The sequence below is a fragment of the Gavia stellata genome, chromosome 10 (genome assembly GCF_030936135.1).
Source record: "Gavia stellata isolate bGavSte3 chromosome 10, bGavSte3.hap2, whole genome shotgun sequence".
Lineage (NCBI taxonomy): Eukaryota > Metazoa > Chordata > Aves > Gaviiformes > Gaviidae > Gavia > Gavia stellata.
Genome location: NC_082603.1, coordinates 20,163,522 through 20,187,915, shown reverse-complemented (window position 1 = coordinate 20,187,915; position 24,394 = coordinate 20,163,522). Strand labels below are relative to the sequence as shown.

The 24,394-nt window shown below is 44.1% G+C and overlaps 1 protein-coding gene across 1 annotated transcript; it reads right to left on the bottom strand.

Moving 5' to 3' along the window:
- Positions 1-7,536: 7,536 nt before the first annotated feature.
- On the bottom strand, positions 7,537-18,571 carry MCOLN3 (mucolipin TRP cation channel 3). Its single transcript, XM_059822186.1, has 13 exons — positions 18,329-18,571; positions 16,395-16,562; positions 15,703-15,856; positions 15,136-15,220; positions 14,959-15,055; positions 14,263-14,362; positions 12,235-12,347; positions 12,005-12,154; positions 9,936-10,037; positions 9,702-9,824; positions 8,922-9,128; positions 8,425-8,554; positions 7,537-7,697 (listed from the first exon to the last, which is right to left on the bottom strand). Exons 1-13 carry the CDS (start codon positions 18,554-18,556, stop codon positions 7,537-7,539), a joined length of 1,818 nt encoding a protein of 605 aa, XP_059678169.1. The 5' UTR covers positions 18,557-18,571.
- Positions 18,572-24,394: the final 5,823 nt, after the last annotated feature.

Below are 24,394 nucleotides of genomic sequence, written 5' to 3'. Positions count from 1 at the left end.
GGAGTAGGTGGGAAAGAGGAAACAGAGCAGGTTTAAGCTGGATCAGGTCAAGACTTAAAGCACGAAGGTATGACACAAGAACTACGCCAAGACTTCAGCAAAATCCTCCCCTAAGCTTCCAGTAAAAGCGTATCCGAAGTGACAGATCTTGAAAAAATATCAAACAGCAAACCTTGTAAGAAACACTATTTCCTTAGATATTCAAATACATACCATGGAAGACATGGTGGGTTTTTTCCAAAGTTGTCTTTCAAGCCCCTACAGTTATTCCAAAAACTTGATGTTCACCAATAACAATACTTTCACTTTTACACAACCCTCACTTAACTCCACTGGCTAGGGATTGTTTTCACTGATGCCTTTAGCTTCCTGCATTAAGTAGCTGTTGAAACTGTGAGCAGGAAATTCAGCCAAGGAAAGCAACATACTTTTTCAGCTTAAGAGGAAGAGATGAGATTCAAGCCTATATCACTGTTGGGCTTTGTCTTCCAATAAAGAAGCCTTTTCTGGTGTAATATTCAAGAAATAATTAATTTGGCATAGATGAAATACAGCAATTGTTTTCTAATAAATTCATTTCTAGAACAGATTCAAAATGACATCCAAATAAACTGCATTAAATCTGCAGAATTAGAACCTTCCACCAAAGCATTAAAAAAGTTAAAAAGCTCCGAGTGATTCATAGTGACTTAGGGCATTCAAAACAAACCATCTAGTTCTACCAAATGTTTATTAGCCTAATAATCTAAACAAAGCACCTAGCTCAAGACAGAGTAACAGAACAGTTTGATTCACACACCGCAGTGTAATTAACACTGCTTGATAGGTTTCCATCGTATGTTTCCCAAAACACAGATAGAAGCAAGTTTTGTGAATGAAAGCTAACTCTACTATGCACATTTAAATGCATATCTAAGTGTTATTAAGTGTTGTGCTCAGGAATAATAATGGTTACTAATTCAATTCTAAAAGCTGCATTAGGATAGCCACCATTGCAACGCTGTATCTGGTGGGACAATCTGTTGTTTGGATAATGTTTTGTAGTGAGGCACTATAAAGCTCAGTGTTCTATTCAAGAAAGAAGTTTCAGCAGTAATGACTACCTACTTATGAAATAAGCATTAATATGTAGCTCTTCACCTAACAGAAAAAGCACCATTGAATCAAGCAGCTGAAAAGCTCCAGAGCACAGATTCACCTGTTGTGTTTTGGGGTTTTTTTTAATGAGTAATTCACTACAGGAGCGATACTAATACTGTCCATCAGCGATCCATATCGGGAACATTTATCTACCTGAGCCCTACATCCTGAAGGGGTATTAACGAGATTGAAGGGGGTGGGGGCGGAGAAAAAAGAAGGGGAAATAAGAAAATCACTGAGTTGGGTTCTACGTATCGGACTGGGCAACCCCAGCTTCACCTTCACGATCTTGTACTAAGTTCACAACGCGCCCAGAGGAGGGCATCGCCCTGCACTTCTCAGGAAAGCGAGCGCTAAGAAACCGAGAAAAAACCCTCCTTTTACAGAGCTGCCAACGTTACCGATCGCTACGCTACTGCGGGAGGAGCCGCAGCGACGCCGCCGAAAGCGGCGGGAGCGAGGGGCGCGCCAAACGCGCCGCGGCTCCTCCGCCTGACCGCGGCCCACCGGCAGCGCGGCAGGCAGGGAGCTCCACGGGTGCCGACCAGCAGGGCGCAACACGCCCCGAGAGCCCGGGCGGGGAGGACCTACCTTGTGCCGCAAGTTTGGAGCAGCTCCCCCGCCTGTTCGCTACTCCGGGCCCGAAGGCTGCAGCGCGCGATAGCGGGCGCGCTCCTCTCCAGCCACCCCCCGCGGCGGCCCCGCCGCCCCCCCCCTCCGCCGGTGCTGGTGCAGCGGGGCACGCCCGTTATCGCCGTCCCGCGCGGTCGCCGTGCCCCGACCGGCGGGCTGGGGCCCGGCCCGCGCCCCGGGGCGCTCCGCTCCCTCCCGCAACCGTTGGCGAAAGGAGCGCCCTGACCTCCCCCCGCCCGCTGCCTGCCCCGCCGCGCCGGGCGGTGTGACCCGCGCGGGCAGCGCCGCGCCCAGCCCCGTCCCGTCCCGTCGCGCTCACCCGCTGGCGGCGGCCCGTCCGCCGGGCAGGTACTTGAGGGAGATCTCCATGGGCCCGCGGGGCTCGGCCGCTGCGCGGGCAGGGCGGCGCGGCGCTCCGGCAGCCCTCGGCGGCGGACGAGGGGAGCCGGCGCCGCGACCCGAGCGGCCTGGGCCGCACAGCCCCATCCCGCCAGCGAGCCCCGCGTCCTGCCCCGCCGGCCGCGCCGCCTTTATGGGGGCCCGGGCGGAGGAGGGCGGCCCGCCGCCCACGTGCCCTGCGGCCGCCCGGCCGGGCCGGCAGCAGATGGAGCTGCCTCTTTACAGCGAAGTCGCCGGTGCTCAGGCTCTTCCGAAGTGAAGTAAGGCTCGGTAGCTGCTGTTGTAGGCCAGGAGGCAACGTGCAGGGAAGGCTGTCAGGTTGGATTAGCTACTACAGAGCTGGTCGTTTTGCAGCTGAAAAGGTACCTAGTTCCTCTGAGGATGTGGTTTAAGGTGGTTGCTCCAAACGAGGGTGTTCAAAACAGAATGCAGACTTATAAGAGCCTTCATTGCAACTCTGAGCTCTACCTGCCCACGCGGTGGGGATGGGCAGTGTGGGACTCTCGTGTAATGCTCTTGGAAGATGCTGTGTTTGGTTACAGTCACACTGTTTAAGGGAGAAGGAGAGAAGAAGGAACAAAAGCCCAGACACACATCTATGTGCAGTTACTCAAAATGAGCTGCGAGAGCACTATGCCAGCTCATGCATGAAAGTTTTCTTAAGGCTTCCTCTGAAGCATCTGGTATTAGCTACAGCCTCAGGCGGGAAGATGCTCCAGACAGATGCAATCACAGGTTTGGTCTTTTACAGCAGCATCTGTTTTTTTCCCCCCATCTGCCAGAGATAAATCATGCCTTTACACATTTTTTTATGGGAAAGGTATGAGCCTTTCCCTATGGGAAAGGTATATCTGGATTTGATTTCTTCCTCTTTTGCATGCAGAGTTTTCCTTCCCGTGAGAATATGCTTCGATCCAACATGGAAACTGGTACTTAGAAACAAGTACGGCCCCCACCTCTCTCTTCCCCTCAGTGTAACTTCATTCTGTTAAGACATCTGAGCTCTGCTGAAAACAAGAAGTTCTCACTACCTGAGCATAGGCAAAACATTGGCATTGAAATGAGCCTTGGTATGAAAACAGCTGTTACCAAGTTTAGCACCTTGCAACTTATTTTGCTGAGGAAATACTATCAGTATTTTTCAGGCAACTCTTTCCAGACCCCAGTGAGAATCAGAACAAAGGAACTTTCTTACCTCCACACCTTCTTGGACAGCACTGAAAGCCCTGTTTTCCTTAGGATGGCATTTTTAAGCATAATGAGTTTATCTGATGCTTTATCTGCCTCTTTGCTCTCCTCACCTCCATTTTACAGTTCTATTTGTGCCTGCTTGATTGTATCCGCATAAAGATACTGATGTCTCCAGGATGCAGCTTTACGTGCATTACTAGCATTGCTAATGTTGAGGTCACCGATACTGTTGAAGTCACAAGGGTTTTTTTAGAATAAGATCATTGTCACACTTCTTGGCTCTGCAAGGCCATAACCAGCACATCATATATTGACATGAAATAAGATTTAAAAGCCCCACCACACAACAGCAGCAGCCACAGATCTCCTGGCAGAGCTGCACGTCATCTCAAGTGCAGCCAGTAGGCTAGAAAACACAGCATTGACTGGCTGCTTCTCAGGTGAGCCAAATACTCAGGCAGATGAAGATCCTGAACACCAAAGATCAAGCAGGTCAGAAATCTGGACAGCAAGCACTTAGATTGCTAGCAGCACAACCAAGGCAAACAATACATGTTTGAGTGTCTGGTTTTCTTAAAAAAAACAAAATACAGATAGATATCAGATATGTAATACAAGCAGCATTTATTTCTCCAATCAGAACTAGACATTTTGAGCAGGTGTAAGCCAGTAACCTTTCAGGGTACTGCCCTTCTTTTCCCCGTGTAACAGCCTGCACCCATGGCCAGAAATATGCAATTGATGCTCTGCTAACTTTATAAGCAGTTGTCCCTTCTTTTCCTCCCACCCCATCCTATCCTTTGTTTTACACATCCTTCTGCTTTTAGATAGCCCTCCCCTCTGGCTTCACGCTGTGATCCTGCCCATTACTGTTTGAAGGCAAGTTGCCTTTCATCAATTCTTTCCTCCCCAAACCCACACAACTGCCAGCAATGCTAAATGAACAGCTGTGCAATCCAGCAGAAGTAACAGAGCGTGATTTTCCACTGAATTTCTGCGTCTCAGTTGATTGACTTTTTAGCTGTAGCACAAGCACAGGTCATTACTTAAAGACTCTAACAGGGATTTCACTGCAAAACAAGCTTCACAGTGAAGTTTGCCCTTCAGGCAACAGAAACCAGTCTTCAGGGGAAGATTTCTCCTATTAGGAACTGAAAGAATCTATATACGGTATCTTTTCCTGCTTTGGGGTCACCCATTGTAGCTTTCCATGCCCTTTGCTCATACTGCAGGCTTCTATTAACACGATTTCTTCCTACTTCTATAAAACTTTTTAAGAATTTGATATTTTAGAGCTCTGTCAAATTTTGTTGAAATTTGTTGCCAATTTTGTAAGTTAACAGTGATGAAGCATACGCTCTGCCTCGTTTCTAAATTAAATCAGACTACTACTTGCCTCATAACTGTATCGGCAAACAAAGTATACCATAGCTGTTTACAAAATGCACCTGCATTTTGAGCAAATTATTAATCTTAGCTTTCTCTTCAGTCTGTGTGAAAAACCCTTGGTAAGAAGTCAGCCTTCTGAACTTCAGTGATCTTAAAGTGCTTGCCATCCTTGTCATAATTCCTTGCACAAGTTATTTTATACAATAGTGATATGCACATTATATATTGTGTGTTGTCAAAGATCCATAAGGACTTTAATGTGTCAACGGAAAACACAGTCACTTAATATTTGCTTTTCAAGGCAAGATTGCTTTGAATCTCCTTGAAAAGCTTCAGAAGTTTTCAATCTTACACGACTGTTGGAAGACAATTACCTCAATACAGGAAACTTTCAGGTACTGTGAATAATCTGTTCTGCCTACACCTTGCATTTGGTTTGTCTGTGCTGAATTTGAACTTCATGTAATGTACAGGAGCATTTTTCGTGTAAGGTTTAATACTTGCTTATTTGTTTTCTATGGTAAACACTGAAATGCTGTTAAACAGGATCAACTGGGAGCAGGTCCTCACCAGGGTCCACAGGAACTATCTTGACTACAGGACTACAGGAAATGCAAGTTCACACACTCCACACACTGTTTCATGCCAGAAATTGCATATTGCTTTAAAGAAAAAAAAAAGTTCCTATATTAACCTGGCAACATATTTACATAAAGATGAATACCGACACACCCCATACTTACTGCAGCTGGAAGTGTTTATTGTAGCACATTTACATTCAGACAGAACATGTTTAGTGTCCTCCACCTTTGTGCACAGCATTATACATGGTCAAACAGAGCTCCAGGAATGTTGCTCACAAATGCAAGTTATCTAAAATATGCTTCCCTTTGGTTTTCTATTCTGCTCCCAGAGTGAATAGACTATAGAAAAGTAAGGCATCCATTAAATGATATCACAATCAACGAAGTATATAAACTAAGTTGTCAAAACGGAACTTATATATGATCTAATGTTTCAGACAGCCACTGACAGTACAGGGTTATTAGGTTGGTAGGAATCCTCCAGTTTCTAAAGTGTGGAGAGATACGACTCTCAGAGACATATCTTCTGTGTATTTAACTTAGTTTAGACTTCAGGTTTACAGACTTGTGTACCAGAGGAAGATTTCAAATAAAAAAATAAATATTTTGAAAGTGCTTTTGTCTGACTTTTCCTTTAAAAACATAAGGTCAACACACTGCAAAGCTGAAGACTGTAATTGATCCTACCCAGTGCTGGATATAGGAGAACATCTACATTTCTCCACTCAACTCACCCCTCAAACTTCAGTTCTGGCCTGGCATACCCCTGGCCTCTCTGAGAAGAGACTGCCACTTACATCAAGTGGTACTTAATGTTTATAGAAATACTTAGTTTATGCTCTCGGCCATATTTGAATGGCTTGTGCATCAATTCACTGTAATGTCTCCAGAAACAAGTTACATGAAATTTCATAGTTTTAGTTTATTTTTACTATGAGTGTAGATAGATAACCAAAAAATGCTGAGGGCTATATAATGCCTGCAGTACTGAAGGCTAGGCTGGTGTTCAAAGTTGCAGTTGTCCAACACTATTTCTACTTATAGTTGAAAGTTACTGCGTTTCTAGTCTACTCACATAATCTAGCCAAGTCTCTGAACACAGACAGCTTTTTAATGCCCTTTGCATTCTAGCACAATTTAACTGAGGAAACAAATAGAACAAATCTAATAAAAAAACCAAACCCCCAAAACCCCTGAACTAGCAGTGAGAGTGCCTAATCAGAAAGACTGTAAGTTTATCACAAGCTTCTGCCACAGGCCTACACTGTTTTTTGAGAAAAGCAAATTCAGGCTTTAGGTATAAGGTTTTCCACCAGCTCTACTATCCATTTCTTGCAATGTGTGCTGCTTTGAAGCCTCCATGATACACTCCCACAATCCATTAAATATGTTCACTAGGACCTGTACAGGAGAAGGGGAAAAAAGTTGTCAGGTGCATGCATCAAAATAATAGTTTCATTGTACAAGGAGCCTTAAAAATGCATCTGAACTATTTAATTACTAATTTGACATACACTGATAAGAAACTGCCATGAACCACCATGAAACGTTTTGAACATGTGAAAGAATTAAGAGAAGCCTTGTGTGTCCTGTAGGGCCATATGACTATTTAAGGAGCAGAAGCCATAGAACTGATAACTCCACACCCCACTCAACTCAACATACATATTTATTCCTACAGATCATTTGTTTCAAAGTAAAACCAGAAAGCCACAGTACTGAGCTAAAGGAGCAATGTCCAGTATTTGCAGGCAACTGCAAAGTCACCCCCTGGTCTAGCTTCTAGAGAAAGAAACACACTATTTCCAGTTTGTAACACTAACGTGCATAGTATGAGGGACACGTGGATCAAGACATTTTGTACCAGGATAAAATCATTAAAAGAGTAGGTAATCAGTTCAGGAAACAAGGCTCTGAAATGAGGCACTTAAATGCCTTCAGCTCCGTTCGAGTCCAGGGCACTGCTGGCTGCCCAGTGCTCCTGAAGAACAAGTTGCTTGAGAGTAACAAAGTTTTCCTTTTTGAATGCTCTTCTAGCGTCCTGATCCCCGCCTCCAACTCAGTGGAAGAAGTATTTCAAACCCACGCCGTCCCGCCTCGCGCTGGGTTTCTTGCCGGGTTAAGCTGAGAGGTGTGTGCCGAAAAGGAAATACTAACATTTCAGTGCCCTTTCCTCAGGAGTAAGATGCCCTGCTCTGCTTCATTCCACACTTCCATTGCAAGAAAGGCACTGGGTTGGAACAGCAGCTCTCTGCTCTGGACTGTCTGACTGCAGGCTCTGTTCTCTCCCTGCTCCAAAATATGCCCTCTTCTCCTCCCCCTCGGAAATGTATTCTATCTGGCACATAACAATATAGCACACTAGAAAAGCCCAATACCGCGGAGCTGCAAATATCTTTGATCTTTTTCATCAAGCTGCAAATACTTTAAGGCTCCCCCACCAAGGGACCCTTCAGCAAGCAAGACTCAGAGTTGCTGCCAGCCAGGTTAAATATAAACCACGTAACCTGCAATCCGTATTCCTGAAGAAACAAAACTCCAAATAACTGAAGCATTAAACTCTCCATAGTGGAAGTTAGGCAATCCTTTTCCAAGTGCTGTGATACTGTCTTAAACCGCATGCTATCTTACAACCTTGGCAAGCTGATTTGCTCCCTAGGTTTCAGGCCTGCTACCATTTAAGATAGGACACCTTACTGCACAAGGTATCATTAAAAAGATGACACCGAATGAGTTCAGGAAGTCCTGACTATTGCAGTAAGTACAGGAAGTGTTAATGCTTGTGCATTATACATATGGGGTTCCTCAGTTACTGTATACATTATCTAACTTTCTGTACTATTTTTCATATGTTAAGTAATTCTTAATTTGAAAGTTCCCTCACCTCTCCTAAGGAGTTTGTTGGCTGCACACATTTCACTGAAGTCGTCCATTCTAGAGCATTACAAATAGTTTGGGATTTTTGTGGGATTTTTTCTCCTCCACTCCCCAAAATTTAAGTATTCTTCATAAACATTATACCAGGGACATTTTGTGGTGTGTTGCTTTTGCATATACAGTAATGTATAATTTTAATGTGGGTACGTACCGTTACAACAACAGAAGAGAGATACAGAACTCTCCTCCTCTAACCTGTACCTGCCAGAGTTTGGTAAGTCTTTGCACTGTGATATAAATCTCTGAAGTTCTGTCTCTGGAAAGCCATCTTGCTGGTAGTGCTAAAAATTGATATTTAGTTAAACTTTTAGCAGAGCAAAAACAAACAATAACCCAAATCCTCCCCAGACCACTTTTCAGGCATTGCTTAAGCCTGAATTTAGACGATTCAGAGAACTGACTATGAAACTACTGCTTTTTAGTAGATACTTAGCTTCCATTGGGGCAGGAAATCAGATAGGCTTGTAAGAAATCTGAAGTAGGGAAGGACTAAAAACCTCATCATCACTCTGGACGCTCAAAAGTAGCCATTATATTTATTCTTTAAATTGGCATGAACTGTAAGTCAAAATATTGAGGGAGACGAGAGTCTTGATAGCACCAATCTTGCATTTTTATTCCAAATTAAGAGTAAGAGTTCATGCTTACCTTGACAGTTTCATATGTATCTGTAATGAGTGCAATGAAGAGACTCAGCACCATATAGATGAACAGACTGATGAAGGAGTAGAGGTAGATCCTACTGAATAACCAAACCAAGTAACTTTTCTGCTGCATTTTTGCAAAGGTGGCAAACATGTCATCTCCATTGATCAATGAAAAAAGACATTCGGAAACCATGTTCAGAGAGCGAAACTAGAGAGGAGGGAAGAAGACAAGGACACCCATCACCGCTTTACTTGGATCCAAAGATTGTACATAACATGAAGAAGGTACACAGCTGTTGACTGGCTGCCTCGTATCTCTTTGTACACCCAGGGTATGACAAGGTGCAAACAGTAAAACATTTGAGGAATAAGCAAAGTTTGTCACCTCCTGTACACATACACATTCAATTCATTCACCTGTAAACTCCTGCTGGAGCAGGTAAGCCAATTTAACTTTTAAAAGGGATAAGGATAAAGTCTCCAAAGCTTTAGTCTGACACCGGGGTTCTGCAAGATGAAAATTATTTCTCAAAATACCAGCATGTGATTGGGAGTCACGGCAGCTTCCACTTCTGACTCACAGCTTTCATAACTCGAGGAAAGTCTGATTGAGTCACGGAAGTCAGACTCCTCAAACAGAGCAGCATCATGTTGAAGATGCACTACTTTTATATTAAGGGAAGCCTTGACATGGAAACTTAGAAGAGAACAGTAGTAATCTCTCATTTGTTTGGATCCATTCTGTTACTCAAGTTGTCTCTTTTCATGTTAAGTACATTACCTTCACATGATATGGTCCCAGTACAATCCATCCACAGAAACAATAGCCCAGGTAGATCATAGCAGCACAACAGCAGAACCTCATTACGTTGGGTAATGCTGCTCGCAGTGTTAGGATGAGAAGCTGCACAAAGCAATGCAAGCAGTTAGAATTCAACCAGGCATTTCTTCCAGTCCCCTTATAGCAACAAACAGAATAAATACCAACAGTACGAAGATCCCAGGAGATCCTTACATTATACTTCTGAAAGAAACCTAGGTAGCGAATGACTCCAAGCCACACAAGCATAGTGGATGTTCCTAGGAGTATGCTACAGACATCATAACTTGTCAGACTCTAAAAAAAAAGAAGAAAAAGAAAAAAAAAATCAAGTATTATACCAACTGACAGGTTCTAAGTTGTGACTCTTATTACTACAAAGATCTGCTAAGAAACATTGTTTTCCTTGGCAATCTCTCCCATTAAAAATTAGTTTGGGGCAATATGCGTTAGAGAGCAGAAGTCCCACCAAAGAGCAAAGGCACTTTCAAGTGTAACTCATTTCACGTGCCTTTACGTATGGCTGTTTGTAAAATAGATTCTGACAAGACAAGCTTCATTTGCACGGCCAAGAGCGCAGCTGCACTGCAGGTGCAGAGACACCCCCGCTGTACCTGGCTCACTAAGACCTGCCGAGTGGCACCGTGAACATTTTTATGCTGCTTCCAGACCTGCGTCAGCTGCTTCTAGAACCTGCATCAACAGATTCCCCAGAGCAGCTTGGGAATCTCTCTACTGCATCCCAACGGACAGTGACTTTAGAATTGCAGAGGAAAGAAGGTTCTTCCAGTACGTGGGCAAAGCAGTTTTTAAAAAATAGCATGACTTGTCAGCAGAGCTCAGATAAATACTACGGAAGATCTTGCTAGGTAGCTGGGAACTGTGAGGTGTAGAAAGTTATCAAGGAGAAGACTAATTAGGTTCTAATTAATTCTAACCAGAACTTCATTTATATTTTATTGGCACTTCACTGTTTTTTTCCACCTATACATACTGGCCTATTTTCATCCAAGTTAGCATATACCCTGTTCCCTGAACTGCAGCTCTACTCTGAAATGGATCGTGACAGCTTACTTGAATAAGTAGTTTTCACTATTTTCTTGTTTTATTGCTCTAAACTTGGCTAATCTTTTATAGTAGCATAATTCATTTACAGCTTGACAAAAAACAAATTCAGGCTACTTTAATGTGAACTTGTTATTCAGCCATTAACTTTCACACAGTAACACGGAACAAGGTCTTGTTATTATGGTCCACAAGGCTTGCAAAATGAAGTGAAAGGTACCTCTAGAGAAGAGTTTTAGTGAAATACTCTCTTAGAAAAGAAATGTATATAAATAGATGTATTTTTATATATAAGATACCGGAATCCCAAATGCAAGATCTTACTCTAATCTTGCTCTCATCTTCACTTCTCCCAAAGCAGGATGGAGTTACCTCTTATCTTAGCCAACTTCCTCATAGCTTCTTTCTACTTCTAAGAACTGAGTTTATAGTTCCTAAGGTAAGATAGGGCAATTTGTACAGGGCATTTATGATAGTTAAGCTGTCACCAGATAAATTTCAGACCCATTCTTTCATCATTACTGTCCAAAGTCTGTTGTGTTGCAATGTCACACTTCAAAGTCTGCTACAGATTCGGTGAAGAACAACATTATCTGAATATTAGAGTGCTTCAGGATAGCATATTGTAATATTTTTTCTTCCCTAATTCTGGCTGTACATAATATGTTTTAAAAAGATTTTTTTTTCTGTATCAAGCTTATTTTAGAAATTGAAGGCCTAGAACATGTCTGGAGCTGACTGTTATGTACATGCTGGAAACCAGAAGCTGGGAAAGCAGCAAAGTGATGTTTAAGAAGAGAGTCTCTATGCTAGTTAAGCACTTGTTAAATGGGGAACAGAAGGTTAAATGCTAAATGAAAAAAAAAAACCCATCAAATAAGCAAATATAAGTGGTCCTAAATGGGGGAGAGAGGAAGTCAACAGTCTTAAACTTTCAGAGATTAAGTTCATTTTATTCCTCGGAGTCACAAAGGAGCAAAAGTAATTAGAACTATACTATCTACTGATATTTGGAGTTTTTAAATCTCGCAACTGGAAACAACACATCTCAATTACAATTCCAGAGGACAAGATAGAGTTTTGAAATTTCATGCCGCTCAGAAACACACATAGCCAGCCTAAAGTCCTCCGAGAGATTTAAACCTAGCGGGGACAGAAACAATCAGTTTTGCTTTCACCTGACAGTGTAAAAAGCTTACCTTGGCTTGTATCTCCATCTTTAGAGTTGATCCAACAATAGTTAAGACATCACTAACCATAATCAGGATGTACCATCCATTGACAAATTCCATTTGATCACTGAAAGATACTTCTTTCTTGTAATAATATAGGAAAAAGCTTACAAATTCCTGGGGGAAGGGAGGAAAGAAAAAAGTTCATCAGGCTTACACAAGACATGAAGACTTACAAAGGGAAGAGTTATACCCACCCTTTGGAGCCGAATTCCTTTAACCACTGATCGTGTGCAAAGGATCAATGAGGCCAGACAAGTCAGTATAACAAAAGCATCAAAGATCATCATGTAATGAGTGTTCTTCTGTACTGCAAGAACAAAAATGTACATGTTTATAGTCAGATGCATTTAATCTTGTTGACCATCTTGAGTATTGAAGTAAGAATCAAGTTTTGTTGTTAACTATGTTTATACAACTGAATTAAGAAAAATCTTAGCATTCTTCCCACAAAAGTTTATCATCTGACATATTTTCATGAGAGGCATAAGTGCGTCTGCACTACAGATACCACTTCAGTCAATTTAAGAAGGTTGATACCACATCAAAAATATACCAGAGTGTGAGTGCTTCTTACAGCCCCTGCAGAATTAGAGGTGGGAGTTGTCCATTTTACAAGCACTGGAATGGCCTTTGGAGTGACAGAACTTGTCAAAAAAAGAAATCCCAGGAACTTTACAGTATGTATCTTCTCCTCCAGACCAGTATTTGACTATCAGATAGGTGTTCTGTCCTAGAGCAGTGCAGATGATTTTCACTGCTGCTCAGCTAGCCAAGACCAACATTGAGCTAGACATGAGTTCTCCATCTCTTACGTTACTAAAATTCACATTCTTGATCAACTCAAGTCAAATTTTGCACCAAATTTACCACTAGACCTCTTTTTGGTTGTTACACCTATCATACAGCTGAAAATAGATGAGACAGTATAAGGATTAGATTTTTAATGCTGGAAGAGTGATTGTTTGAGAAGAAAATTGAAACAAATTAATGCTAAATTTGCAAGAAGATGCAGCAATTCTCCAAAATGGGATACTGAAGTTCCAGTTGACTTAACAAACTGCATTACTGAGAAAAAGCCCACCTACTTCTTGCTTATACCAAAGTCACTAATAGATGTACTATTGCCATTTAAGTTGGTTTTGCCGTGTAGTCCAGAACAGCAACAACTTGTTATTGTCCAATTGCAGTCATTACCTTTGTATTTTTCCTTGGCTTTCAGAAAATAATACAGGGTACTCCAGGAGATGATTTTGAAAACTGTTATAGAAGCAATCTACATAGATATCAAATGTGGATTATTACAGAAGCCTGGTATCAAAACCTCCTTGTACTGCTGCACTAGCAATCTGTTAGAGGTCGCATGCCATCTGGTGTGCATTTATAACATGGCAGCTAGCAAAGATAGTTGATAAAGAGTGTTTAGTGGAATATGTGTTTGCATAAGTGGTGTGCTTTGTACTCGGTGATGCATTTAATTAAATTCCCCAAAATTAATTCCAATCTGGATCTTTAAAAAAACACTTCTCTTTTTTCACTACCAGCTCTTCATTTCCTAATGTAAGCATAGCAAAGGGGAAAGTAGCAAAGTAGAAAAATGGACCTGATTCATCCTATTGCTTACTTCAGCAAAAAATTAAAAAATACATGGAATTTAGGGTCCTGGAAAGCTTCTGGCTTTCAAAGACATTATTTTCTGTAACCAAAAAATATCTCAGACAATGTTTTGACCAGATCCAATAGCTGCCAACAAAGGGTGCTCTTGTGAGTAACTATTGAACATCATAGATTATTTAAGCATACTGTGCATCTCAGTTACACCCAAATACACAACAAACAACATTTAAGCAGTAAGAAGTGTTTCTAGCCATTCCACTCTAGCAAGCCTTAGCAACAGTGCTTCCTTATCTTCCCTGGTGCTAAGTCCCGAAGTCAGAGTGAATCAGTTTCAACTTTCCACGACTATCATGTGTCCTCCTGTTGCCTGGTGCTAGAAGAACGTTTTACAGCCCTACCTTAAGCAATGAGCAGTATAAGTTCAGTAGCCAAAGCTAGGAGATGCACAGTGAGGTGTGGAAAAATTTTGTTTTGACAGTATCAATGGTGCAAGGTTTGAGAACTGCTAAGGAGAGTAATGGTGTGGCTGGAAAGAAAAAGGTTAACAAACATTGTGCTAGTGTGGCAAAAGTTTAGCATGAAAATTTGAACACATTTGTGTCACTTACTTGATCCAGAAACATGCCAGTCTTTACATTCCCTGATTGCTATGTCGTTGTCTAGACTTATTTTAATTCTTCCACTATGTGCTTTATTATCAAACACTATCTGTATTAACAAAAAAAAAAAGTACATGTCTTTTTAAAGTTAAACCATTACATACGTAGCACAGTGTAGTGCTAAGCTTGCATAATGATTCAGAATAATTCTCCTAGGGGAGAAACTTGTTTAAGCTTAAGGTAATTTCAGTTTATTCAAATAAATGCTGTCAAAGTGAAAGACAAATCTGGTGAACCATGTATTTGCCACAAATTGCTTGATCAACTAGATACTAGGTGAAATTCTTTTAAATTACAGCCTCATTCCTCTATGATCTGAAAACAACCTTTCCTAGAAACATCTCTCTAAAGAGAAGTTGTTTATGCTTTTGCTACACTTCAGATGGATTAGAGCACAAAAGGCTGTAAGCCAAACAAGTGCTTCAGGACCACATCACAAGCACTCAAAGATTAACCTCCCACAGTCACAACTGGCAGTTATTTACAGGGTACACTAAGCCATGACAGAGGAAACCAGATACCACTGGGGACCAGTCAGTGGTGCCCAACACTATTCAGAAAATATCTGCACTGACTGGGCATGGTAAACCAGCAAGAAGGATTTCTCATTTTGAACAGAAAGACACGTGGCAGGCTTCCACGTACCGTCAGAGTGAAATCGTAACAGTCAGGGAGCTCATGGTGACGAACAGTCTGGAGGTTGATTGCCTTCAGATTGAACATGAGCTGCACTGTCACCAGTCTGCAACAGAGCTTTGTATTAGCTTTTCACAGGAGAAATGCATGAATACCCCAATACAGGAGGTGCTGCCTCCTCCTCACCTGTGGAAATCCAGAGTGAAATTCAAATTGTGCTTTCCCACTGTTGTGTTGTCTAACGGCGTCATCGGCTCAATGTACAAGCAGTCTGCAACAGATAAGCACTCACAACAATATCTCATGGGTTATCACGCTCTTTAACTGTAATCTGCCTTTCCCACTCCTGAGGCTGGAAAGAGCTGTTGACTACTCCAGGCAAGATAGCACGATTTATTGAGGAGTAATTTGGAAAAATAGCTGACAAATATATTGGCTTCCCTGAACCAGCCAAGTTATTCATCATGAATTCATAGGAAAGGCTTCTGAAATTAGCCCAAAATACTTGTATTAGATAGTCATCAGTGCTAACAGCTCATCACTTATTTTGTGGCAGTAGAAATAAAGGACTGTTACCTTGGAGGTAGGGGCTAGAGGTTAGTTACACAGTAGTTTTCTTGCCAGTTTTGTCTGGTACTAAGTTCAATACAGATCATTTGATAGGACTGTACAATACTGGATGTTTATAAGAATTCATCATAAATGCAGGGGCCCTCCTCCCAAAGAACTGATACAATAGATTAGGTTCATTACCAGTCACAATCTCTGGGTCTATATCAAAGGTGTCATTTCCAGGACAGATGGTTCCTCGCTTGTAGAACTGCTGACACACGGCCAGAGCCGTCTCTTCTGCTCCCCTCTTCTCATAAGCATGGTTTCCAACAGATATGTTGGGCAGCTGTAAGTACTAAAGTTCAGAACAAACACACAAACCAACTTAGATGGCACCAAAACTGTTAGTCTCTGAAAAAAAAACACCCACCCAAACCCCAGAATTGTTTGGATCTGTGCCATAACCCATCTTTTTTATTTAAAAGGTCACCTAAAGAACTCCGAAACCTATACCACACTACAGCTGAGTCCTCAAATACTTTAAGGTATTTGACAAAAACAGTAAATGCAGGATTTGGATCTAAATACCTTTTTGCTTATTACTTTTTTCTCTTTACGATCCTTACTAGAGAGCCTAATTTGTTACTTGCAAAGAACTCTGGCTCAAATCCAAGGCCTGCATTTAGTGCAGAATTAGTATACTGGTTAGCTTTAAGGATGTTGCCACAAGTACAATGCTCTGGCAATGACAAAAAACCTAAATAATTTGACACTCTAGTCTTAAGTAACTGCCACGGAAGTTCAATTCCAGACACCATCGGGAAAGGTGGAAGAAGAAAAGGTACCCAGGAGAAGAGCATATATATTGTATACATTGCGGTGACAATCCTTACCTGGTTTATTGCAAAGAATATCTGGTCATAGACATCTGTTTGTGTGTATACAGCATAGGTATCATCCATTCTGTCTATGTATCCTTTCAAGAAGAGATGTTTGAACGCAACAGTGTTCTCTTCTTTGAAGGCAACTACCATTTGATTGCTCAATCCAAAAACCACCAGCTGAAAAAGACATTTATATTTCCTGTTCAAAGACAAAGTTGGCTTCTGGATTAACATATGAATCCTGTCCTGCAAACAGCCACTCTTTTGTCACGCTGGTAGACACGGCAGTTACATGCAGGCTACTCCATTTCACAGCTGGTCAAAAGAAAGTTTGACTTTAAGGAAACAATGGGTTTCAAGAATGTTCCTTTAACATGTTTACCAGCATCTTGGCCAAGGACTCGCATTTTTACAAAGAAAAGGATACCATCTCAAATTCAAGCTACCCATATACTGTTACATGTGCTTTGTTAGTTCAGCCTGACATTAATATGAGTTCCCTTGGGGCACATCAGTGTTCCTCAGCCAAAAAGGCAGGACAGGACTTAACCAGACCCCACTTTCAAGTCCTAACTCCAGCGCACTTAAGGCAACTTGAGGACAACTCAGAAAAACAAACATCTCTCCCTCAGGTTTCAGTGAAAGGTGCTTTAAGAATAACTGATCAAAACTGTGCTTGTAACAAGATAACCTCTGAAGTTGTTAGAAAATATATTGCAACTGTTCACAAAAAGTTAGCATAAAACCCTGCTAGCTACTATCCAGGCTGGAAAAGGGCTCTAGAAGAATGTGATGTAGTGTTTGTGGAAGCTCACAATTCTCTTCAGTGACTATTGTTTCAAAGCTAGTGTCAGGAGTATTGTGAAGAAACTCATCAGAGATAACTCTGAATCAGTAGTCTAAGATTAGTTTTATGGCCACGATGCAAACTGGGTACATAGGTTTTGATAAGGGTAACTCAGTTACAGAGATACTAAAATGCTCTGTGGGCAAGCTCAGCGTGCTAGGGACACAGGAATACACCAACAAATCAACAGTGCTAAGACTGAATTACCTACGGGCAGTTTCTTTCTTATTTAGGTTCTTCCACCATCAAATTTTATTTCTAGTTGCAAAACGGGACAGATGACAATCAGAGGATGATGATACATTTAAGTAAGAGATACAAACATGCTGCCAAATGTATAGCAGGAGAACTATTATTTCTGCAGTTTGTCCCGTCATTCATGCAACCGTGGAAAACATTCTTCTCTATACTTGTATTGTCATAGCACCGACACCACCATAAAGGTAAATCACATGCGGGCAACTCTGAAGGATCATAATCTGAGGCGTTAGAAAGGTTTTATGAAAGACCTCCTTCCTCCTTAACCACAGAACTTTGAGACAAACAACTGCGTTTTGGGCAGCAGATAAATGTGCTATATGAAATCTATGGAGCAAGGCTAGGTGAGAGGAAGAGTGGGGCAGAATTCCTGTTTTTTTTCAATACAAGAGTTTGTATACCATACACAAGACACAAGCAAACATCATGAAAAAGCCACCAATTTCAGTTCTTATCACTGTGATATTGAAACACAAGTGACTGTTCCTTCCCTTGAACACAAACACGCTCTGAGTGAAGAAGGTGTTGGGGGGAACAGATGTGTAAGGATGCCATCCTTTGGGGAAAAAGAAAAAGGAAAGAAAAAAAAAAAGTAAAAAGTCAAGTTGAGCCCTTAAACCTGGTTCCTTTCATCTCCACTCATAGGAAAGCTATTTTTTCAGTCAATAGTTTCAGGAGAAAATTATGCCATCTGAGATCTAAGCTACACACATGCAACTAAGATAGTGTTGCAGTCTATCCTCTCCCTGTCTCTGCACCACACCAATAATAGCATTTGTCACCTGCACTCATTTGACTTCCCATGGGCTAAGAAAAGTCCGTGCTTCCAGTTACCCACCTGAACAGTAACCATCGCTATTTTGAGTAGCTGAATCCCAAGTTTCCAAGGTTTCCTGCCCCGAGCCCAGAATTTCTCACATGGGTTCATGAAGAAGAATTTTAACTTCCTTCTAAGCTGGTCTTCCAAAAGCCCCTCCTGTGATACTGACGGGTGTCGTTTGTAGCTGCAGAGATTTTCATCATCATGAGCACTGCAGCTGCTCGCAGCCACTTCAGGATTTTCCATTTCTGAAATGAAAGGAAGTCCATGTCAGTTGGAAAACATGCAAGCATGAATACAGTAGCATCAGATCAGTCTGCACTGACAACCTGGAATCCAAAGATGTTTATCTTCTGCAAAAGGCACTTGTACATTACACTGTATTTAAGACCTTCCTTATAACATTGCACATATTCTGCAGAAACCAAAGAAAAGTTTAGGCAAGCTCTTAAATCTGCAGACAGGCTGTCAGGGCATTTATTTAATAGTGGAATTTCTGTCCCTTTGGAATTAAGGAGTTACTTGCTGAGAACTTCTTCCTCCTCACTTGCCAACAACATCATGTATACAAGACATCCTCGCTCATTTCCTTCTGTGTCCAGGAGAGCCTCTCATCAGTGTTCACTCTTCTGGAAAACTTGTCTACTTCTGTAGCTACTATTTTTCCCCACATCTCCAAGCCTGCTGTCCAGTACTTGAAAGAAATGGAATTTTCAAGACAGACAGCATTTTTCTTAGAGCATAGTTCGCTCTTGGAAATGGAGACCCAGCATGCGAAATTGCCATTCAGATAAATTACCTGAGCATATTAACTTGTCACAGAATCACAGAATCGTCAAGGTTGGAAAAGACCTGTAAGATCATCAAGTCCAACCATCAACCCAACACGACCATGCCCACTAAACCACGTCCCACAGTGCCACGTCTACACGTTTTTTGAACACCTCCAGCGAGGGTGACTCCACCACCTCCCTGGGCAGCCTGTTCCAGTGTTTCACCACTCCCTCAGTAAAGAACTTTTTCCTAATATCCAGCCTAAACCTCCCCTGGCGCAACTTGAGGCCATTTCCTCTTGTCCTGTCACTAGTCACTTGGGAGAAGAGACCAACACCCACCTCTCTGCAACCCCCTTTCAGGTAATTGTAGAGAGCGATGAGGTCTCCCCTCAGCCTCCTCTTCTCCAGACTGAACAACCCCAGCTCCCTCAGCCCCTCCTCATAAGACTTGTGCTCCAGACCCATCACCAGCTTTGTCGCCCTTCTCTGGACACGCTCCAGCACCTCAATGTCCTTCTTGGAGTGAGGGGCCCAAAACTGAACACAGGATTCGAGGTGTGGCCTCACCAGCGCTGAGTACAGGGGCACGATCACCTCCCTACTCCTGCTGGCCACACTGTTTCTGATACAGGCCAGGATGCCGTTGGCCTTCTTGGCCACCTGGGCACACTGCTGGCTCATCTTCAGCCGGCTGTCAACCAGCACCCCCAGGTCCTTTTCTGTGGGGCAGCTTTCCAGCCACTCTTCCCCAAGCCTGCAGGGTTGCATGTTGTGATCCAAGCATAGGACTCAGCACTTGGCCTTGTTGAACCTCATACAGTTGGCCTCAGCCCATTGATCCAGCCTGTCCAGATCCCTCTGTAGAGCCATTTAGCAAGATTATATCTATTTCTTCAGCCATAAAAGACTGAATGCAAACCAATGGTGATCATGAACCACACAAAAAGACCAAAAGGTAATTGTATTCGAGCATCGTGATTAGCTGAAGAGGCTCACATTTTAGATGACTATGAGGGGAAAGATTAGAAGAGAACCTTATAAACACATTTTGAGATGTTACTCTCTATAGTATTCAACATGTTTAGATGTTAATCTAACTTCACTGACTCCCAAACATTTTATAAATGCTTGATGAAGTACTTAAGAGGTAGCTAGGAATATTTATTTCAGACAAAAGACTGTTGACATTACGAACAGAGACAGCCTCGGTTATGAATAAATTTAAAGATGTGCCATATTAGACAAGTTATTTTTAATTTGCAGAAGAAAAAAATCTTATATAACTCAAACAAAAAATCATTACCAAGACTGATTTTTAAAAATGCACAGATCACATCCACTCTCCTCAAACAGCCATTGCACACACCAGAACACAAGTCTATTTGCAGATACGATTCAAGACCTTCAATTTCCCCAGCTGTCAGAGAGGGCCAGAAAAGTTTTGCATCAGCAGTTTAACACTAAGAATAGGCTTAAAAAAAATTCAGCCTCTGTTTTCTCAGGTCTCCATTGTCCTGCAGGATACGGTATGCCACAGTTCCCACTCGTCTTTCTTACAGCCGACCAAGCATTTCTAAGTCAAGCCCCGTTCTCACCCTGCAATATTGCTGTCAATGTATGTGCTTGATGTAAAAAAAAATAAAAATCCTTCTTGACCCCGCGGTATCGGCTTGAGAAGGTGTTCCAGACAAACGCAGCACACAGGAAGTATTTTCTCATTAACCCGCGCAGAGGCAGCGTGGGCTCCGCGTTCGGGCTCCACAGCTGAGGGGGTCACAGCAGCACCGCCGCCGCCGGGCCGTCCCCTTCCCACAGCACCGCCGCTGCCCGCTTCGGCCCCTCTTCCGCGCCGTTACCGACCGCTGACTGACGCACTTAGGGCTTGCGCAGCCTTTCGGCTGGCACAGGGGACCGACGCCGGCCTCTCCTCCCCTCCGCGGGGCGCCGGCGATCCCCCGGGAGCCGCCGCCGCCGGCCTCGCCCGCGTCCCCCGGCGGAGCGGGGCAGCCCCCTGCCCCTCCCGGGCTCGGCGTGGCCCGGCTGGGCGCTGATTCACCCTGGCATCCCAGAGCCAAAAGCTGGAGGCCGAGGGCGCACCCCCCGCCCCCCCGGCACCGCTCCGTGCTTTGGAAGAAGAGGCTTCAGCGTACCTGCCCGCCGGGTCACGCCACTGCCGCGGAGGTCCCGCCGCTCCCTGCCCTCCTGCCCAGGCCGGCAGCGCGGCCGCGGCTGCTGGCGCCGCGGGGGGGGCCGTGGGAGCGCGGCGCCCGGAGCCCGCTGCCGGCGGCCACCCCGCCGCTCCCGCTCCCGCTCCCGCTCCCCCTCCCGCGCCCTCCCGGCCGGCGCGGCTCCGCGGGGGGTGGGCTGAGGGGCCCCCGCCGGCCTCCGCAAGCCCGCCCCAGCCGCGGGGCTGCGCTGCGCACACGGGCGCACGCGGCGCCTGTCACCTTCTGCTTCACATCTCCCTCCCGCCGCACGTGACTGACGGCTCTCGGTGCTGTATATGCTTTCTATAGGATGGTAATGCCGTCTCCAGGTGTATGAGCTTAGGCTTCTGCATCAGGAGAAGAAAAGGTAACGCTTATGTTGTCATTAGCCGCGTCCCGTCTGTAATAAAAAACCCCTTTCTGGTCCCAGAACTGTAGTTACGAAGGGCAGCCAGCGGCACAGTGAACTAGGTGGAATAACTGACGTGCTTGAGTCATTCCACTTACATGCAATTAAACTATTAAAGTTATTAACTGGACTTCAAAGAAACGGTCTCCTGTCCTGGGCCTTGGCCAGTTTCACCGCACTGCGGGGGTGAGCACTTTGGTATTGCTGCCTGACGGCGGCAGCGCCCGGGTAAAGCCCGGGCTGTGAGGACTGTGTCCAGTCACCAGCGGCCTCACTCGTGCTGCCAGTACCCGTGTCAGCACTGGTGTAAAAAGAGGTGGTAAATAAGGACAAGGCAGAACCAAGGAGAGTAGCAGGCATTTTAACAGAGGGAACTTCGTGGCTGTAGAGAGAGAAATGGAAGACAGCAAGGATCCCTCCCGCCTACCACCAGGAGGGTGGATGGTCCTTGGAGTGCCACCAAGGACCAGCACTGGGTGCTCCACGAACGCAGAGGGAAAGATGCCCCGGGGCTCCTGTGTTTTACATTGCAGCAAAGCAAACGAAATCATTTTTATGCATCAAAAATATGAAAGAGGTGGAATACAAATCCTCATATTACCAAATCGCATCGAATCACCTAAACCTCCTTCCCAGCTGGAGAAGCCCCCAGCACTGCCTGGCAGCTAATGGCGAGGAGATGCTGGGGCGGGGGTGCCGTGGGTGGCTTGTCCGCAGAGGTCGCTGCCACTAGCTGCCGCCTACAGACCCCGTCATGCTCTGCTGCCCATATACCCCAGGCGCCGGGAAGCCTCCCGCGCACAGCATGCTGGGACGCGTAGTTTTAGCTGAACTGCCGCCCTCCTGCGAGGAACCCCCAATAGCAGCTTCCCCTCACGGGGGCGGGTTTGAAAAGCAGAGCGCTGATTGCCTGTCGGAAGCGTCAATCCTGGCCCGCCCCGTTGCCTCGACAACCGCGCGGCGCCAGGGACGCGGCGCCGCGCAGGTAGGGGCGGCCGGGCGGGCGCGGCCGGGGGCGAAGGGGACCCGGCAACGCGAGGAAGCGACCCCGCTGCGCTAGTGGAAACGGGTGAAAAATTACAGGCTTGAGAGCACGGGCAGCAGCCAACAGGGAATACCCGCTGGGCCGGGCCGAGGCTGCGCCGCGGAGCCCGCGGCCTGCTCCGTGCGACGGAGGCTGCCTCAGCCGCCTCTTTCCCCGCGTAACCTGCCAGCGGGCTCCGCGTCTTCCTCTGCCCCCTGGCCGGGGGGGGGGGGAGGGAGGGCCCGGCCGGCCCTCGAGGGTGGCTGTGCCGAAGGCTGGAGGGGTGCTAGTGAGGAGACCCGGGCGGCTGCCAACCCTCCCCTCCCGGTGGAGCGAAGCCGCCTCAGCCCCGCCGGCAGGAGCCCTCTGCTTCTGCGAATGACCTGCAAAGTCCAACCCCCGTCCCCGTTTCAGTCCATTATTTTGATCCAGCAACCTACTTCTCACAGTTCAAAGATTAGATTATTATTTTTCTTACCTTTCCTTAAATGGATAAACTCTTATCTAGTGTAAATCTTTACAATATAATGTTTCTGGATCAAAATTCGTAACAAGGCAACATATGCTACTGCTTGCTTCCTGACAGGATCATGTTGTGACAACTTTTGTGACAACTTAAATATAATACTTATTAACTACTGGAGTACCGACCAAATTGTTAATAAATTTTAATAATGTAGACCAGCTGTACTGGCTCACACCAGAAGTTCTGCCTGGGCCAGTAAGGGCCTGAGCAAGATTACACTAAAGCCTTACTTCCACTCTTTGCACCCTTTTTCCTTGGATTTATGGCTTCATTTCTACAGCCAGAGGTATTGTCATTATTGTTAGTAGCCCTCAATTTGTCATCTGTCAGTTTGCCCTGTTACTTTTTGAAATTGTGCACTTTTGGCAGCTTTCTTGTCCGCAGGCAGTATGCTCCATCATTCAACTAGCTATTGTGCAACCAAATACTTCTGTACTCCTTCTGTTTGCTTTCAGTCTGTCCCTTGGTAAGCTCATGTGATGGCAGCTAGATCTTGTATTATGAAAGACCATGAATAATCATTCCCTGGTCACTTTCTCCATGCCTCTCATGATTTTATTGACTTCTATCATATCCTCTTCAGTCCAGGCTAAAAAGAAGCCTAGTTTATTCCTAGTACAAAACATGTTCCGTATCTTCAATCATCCATGTTATACATTTCCAATTCTATTCTATTTCTCTTTGAAGGGAAGAAAGGAGAGAAACAGAACACAGTATTATCCTATGTTTTAATGACATTTTCCATTTTGTTCTCTATGCCTTTCTTATCAATTCTTAACCTAATTTTACACGTATCGTACTTATCATCCCAGAGCCTGTAACTGCCTCTACTGTTTTTTATCAAATAACAAAATCTACACCTGGTTCAAGTAGGCCTAATTTAATGAAAAGCTGTATGTGTGAAATCAGGTACATTCAAACAGAACTGTTAATATGCTGAAATGATTTGGCAGTTGCCAAAACTTCAGCTTTACTCCCTATGACTTATACAATGAAGTTGTGTCCAAATATGCACAAGCATTATCAGTAATACAAACTTTAGGTGTTTGTATTATTTGCTCTTTGTGTAGAGCAAAGTAGAATAAATGCAATTAAAGGGAACATTGGACATGAATTTCTGGAGAGATTAGGTCATTCTCAAG

Excerpts from the sequence above, each read along its gene's own strand:
- MCOLN3 (XM_059822186.1), bottom strand. The coding sequence starts at position 18,556 with ATGGAAAATCCTGAAGTGGCTGCGAGCAGCTGCAGTGCTCATGATGAT. Across the intron at positions 9,129-9,701 it reads TGGGACCATATCATGTGAAG|TTTCGCTCTCTGAACATGGT; the intron begins GTAATGTACTTA and ends CCTCCTCTCTAG. Across the intron at positions 8,555-8,921 it reads ATACATATGAAACTGTCAAG|CACTACCAGCAAGATGGCTT; the intron begins GTAAGCATGAAC and ends ATCAATTTTTAG.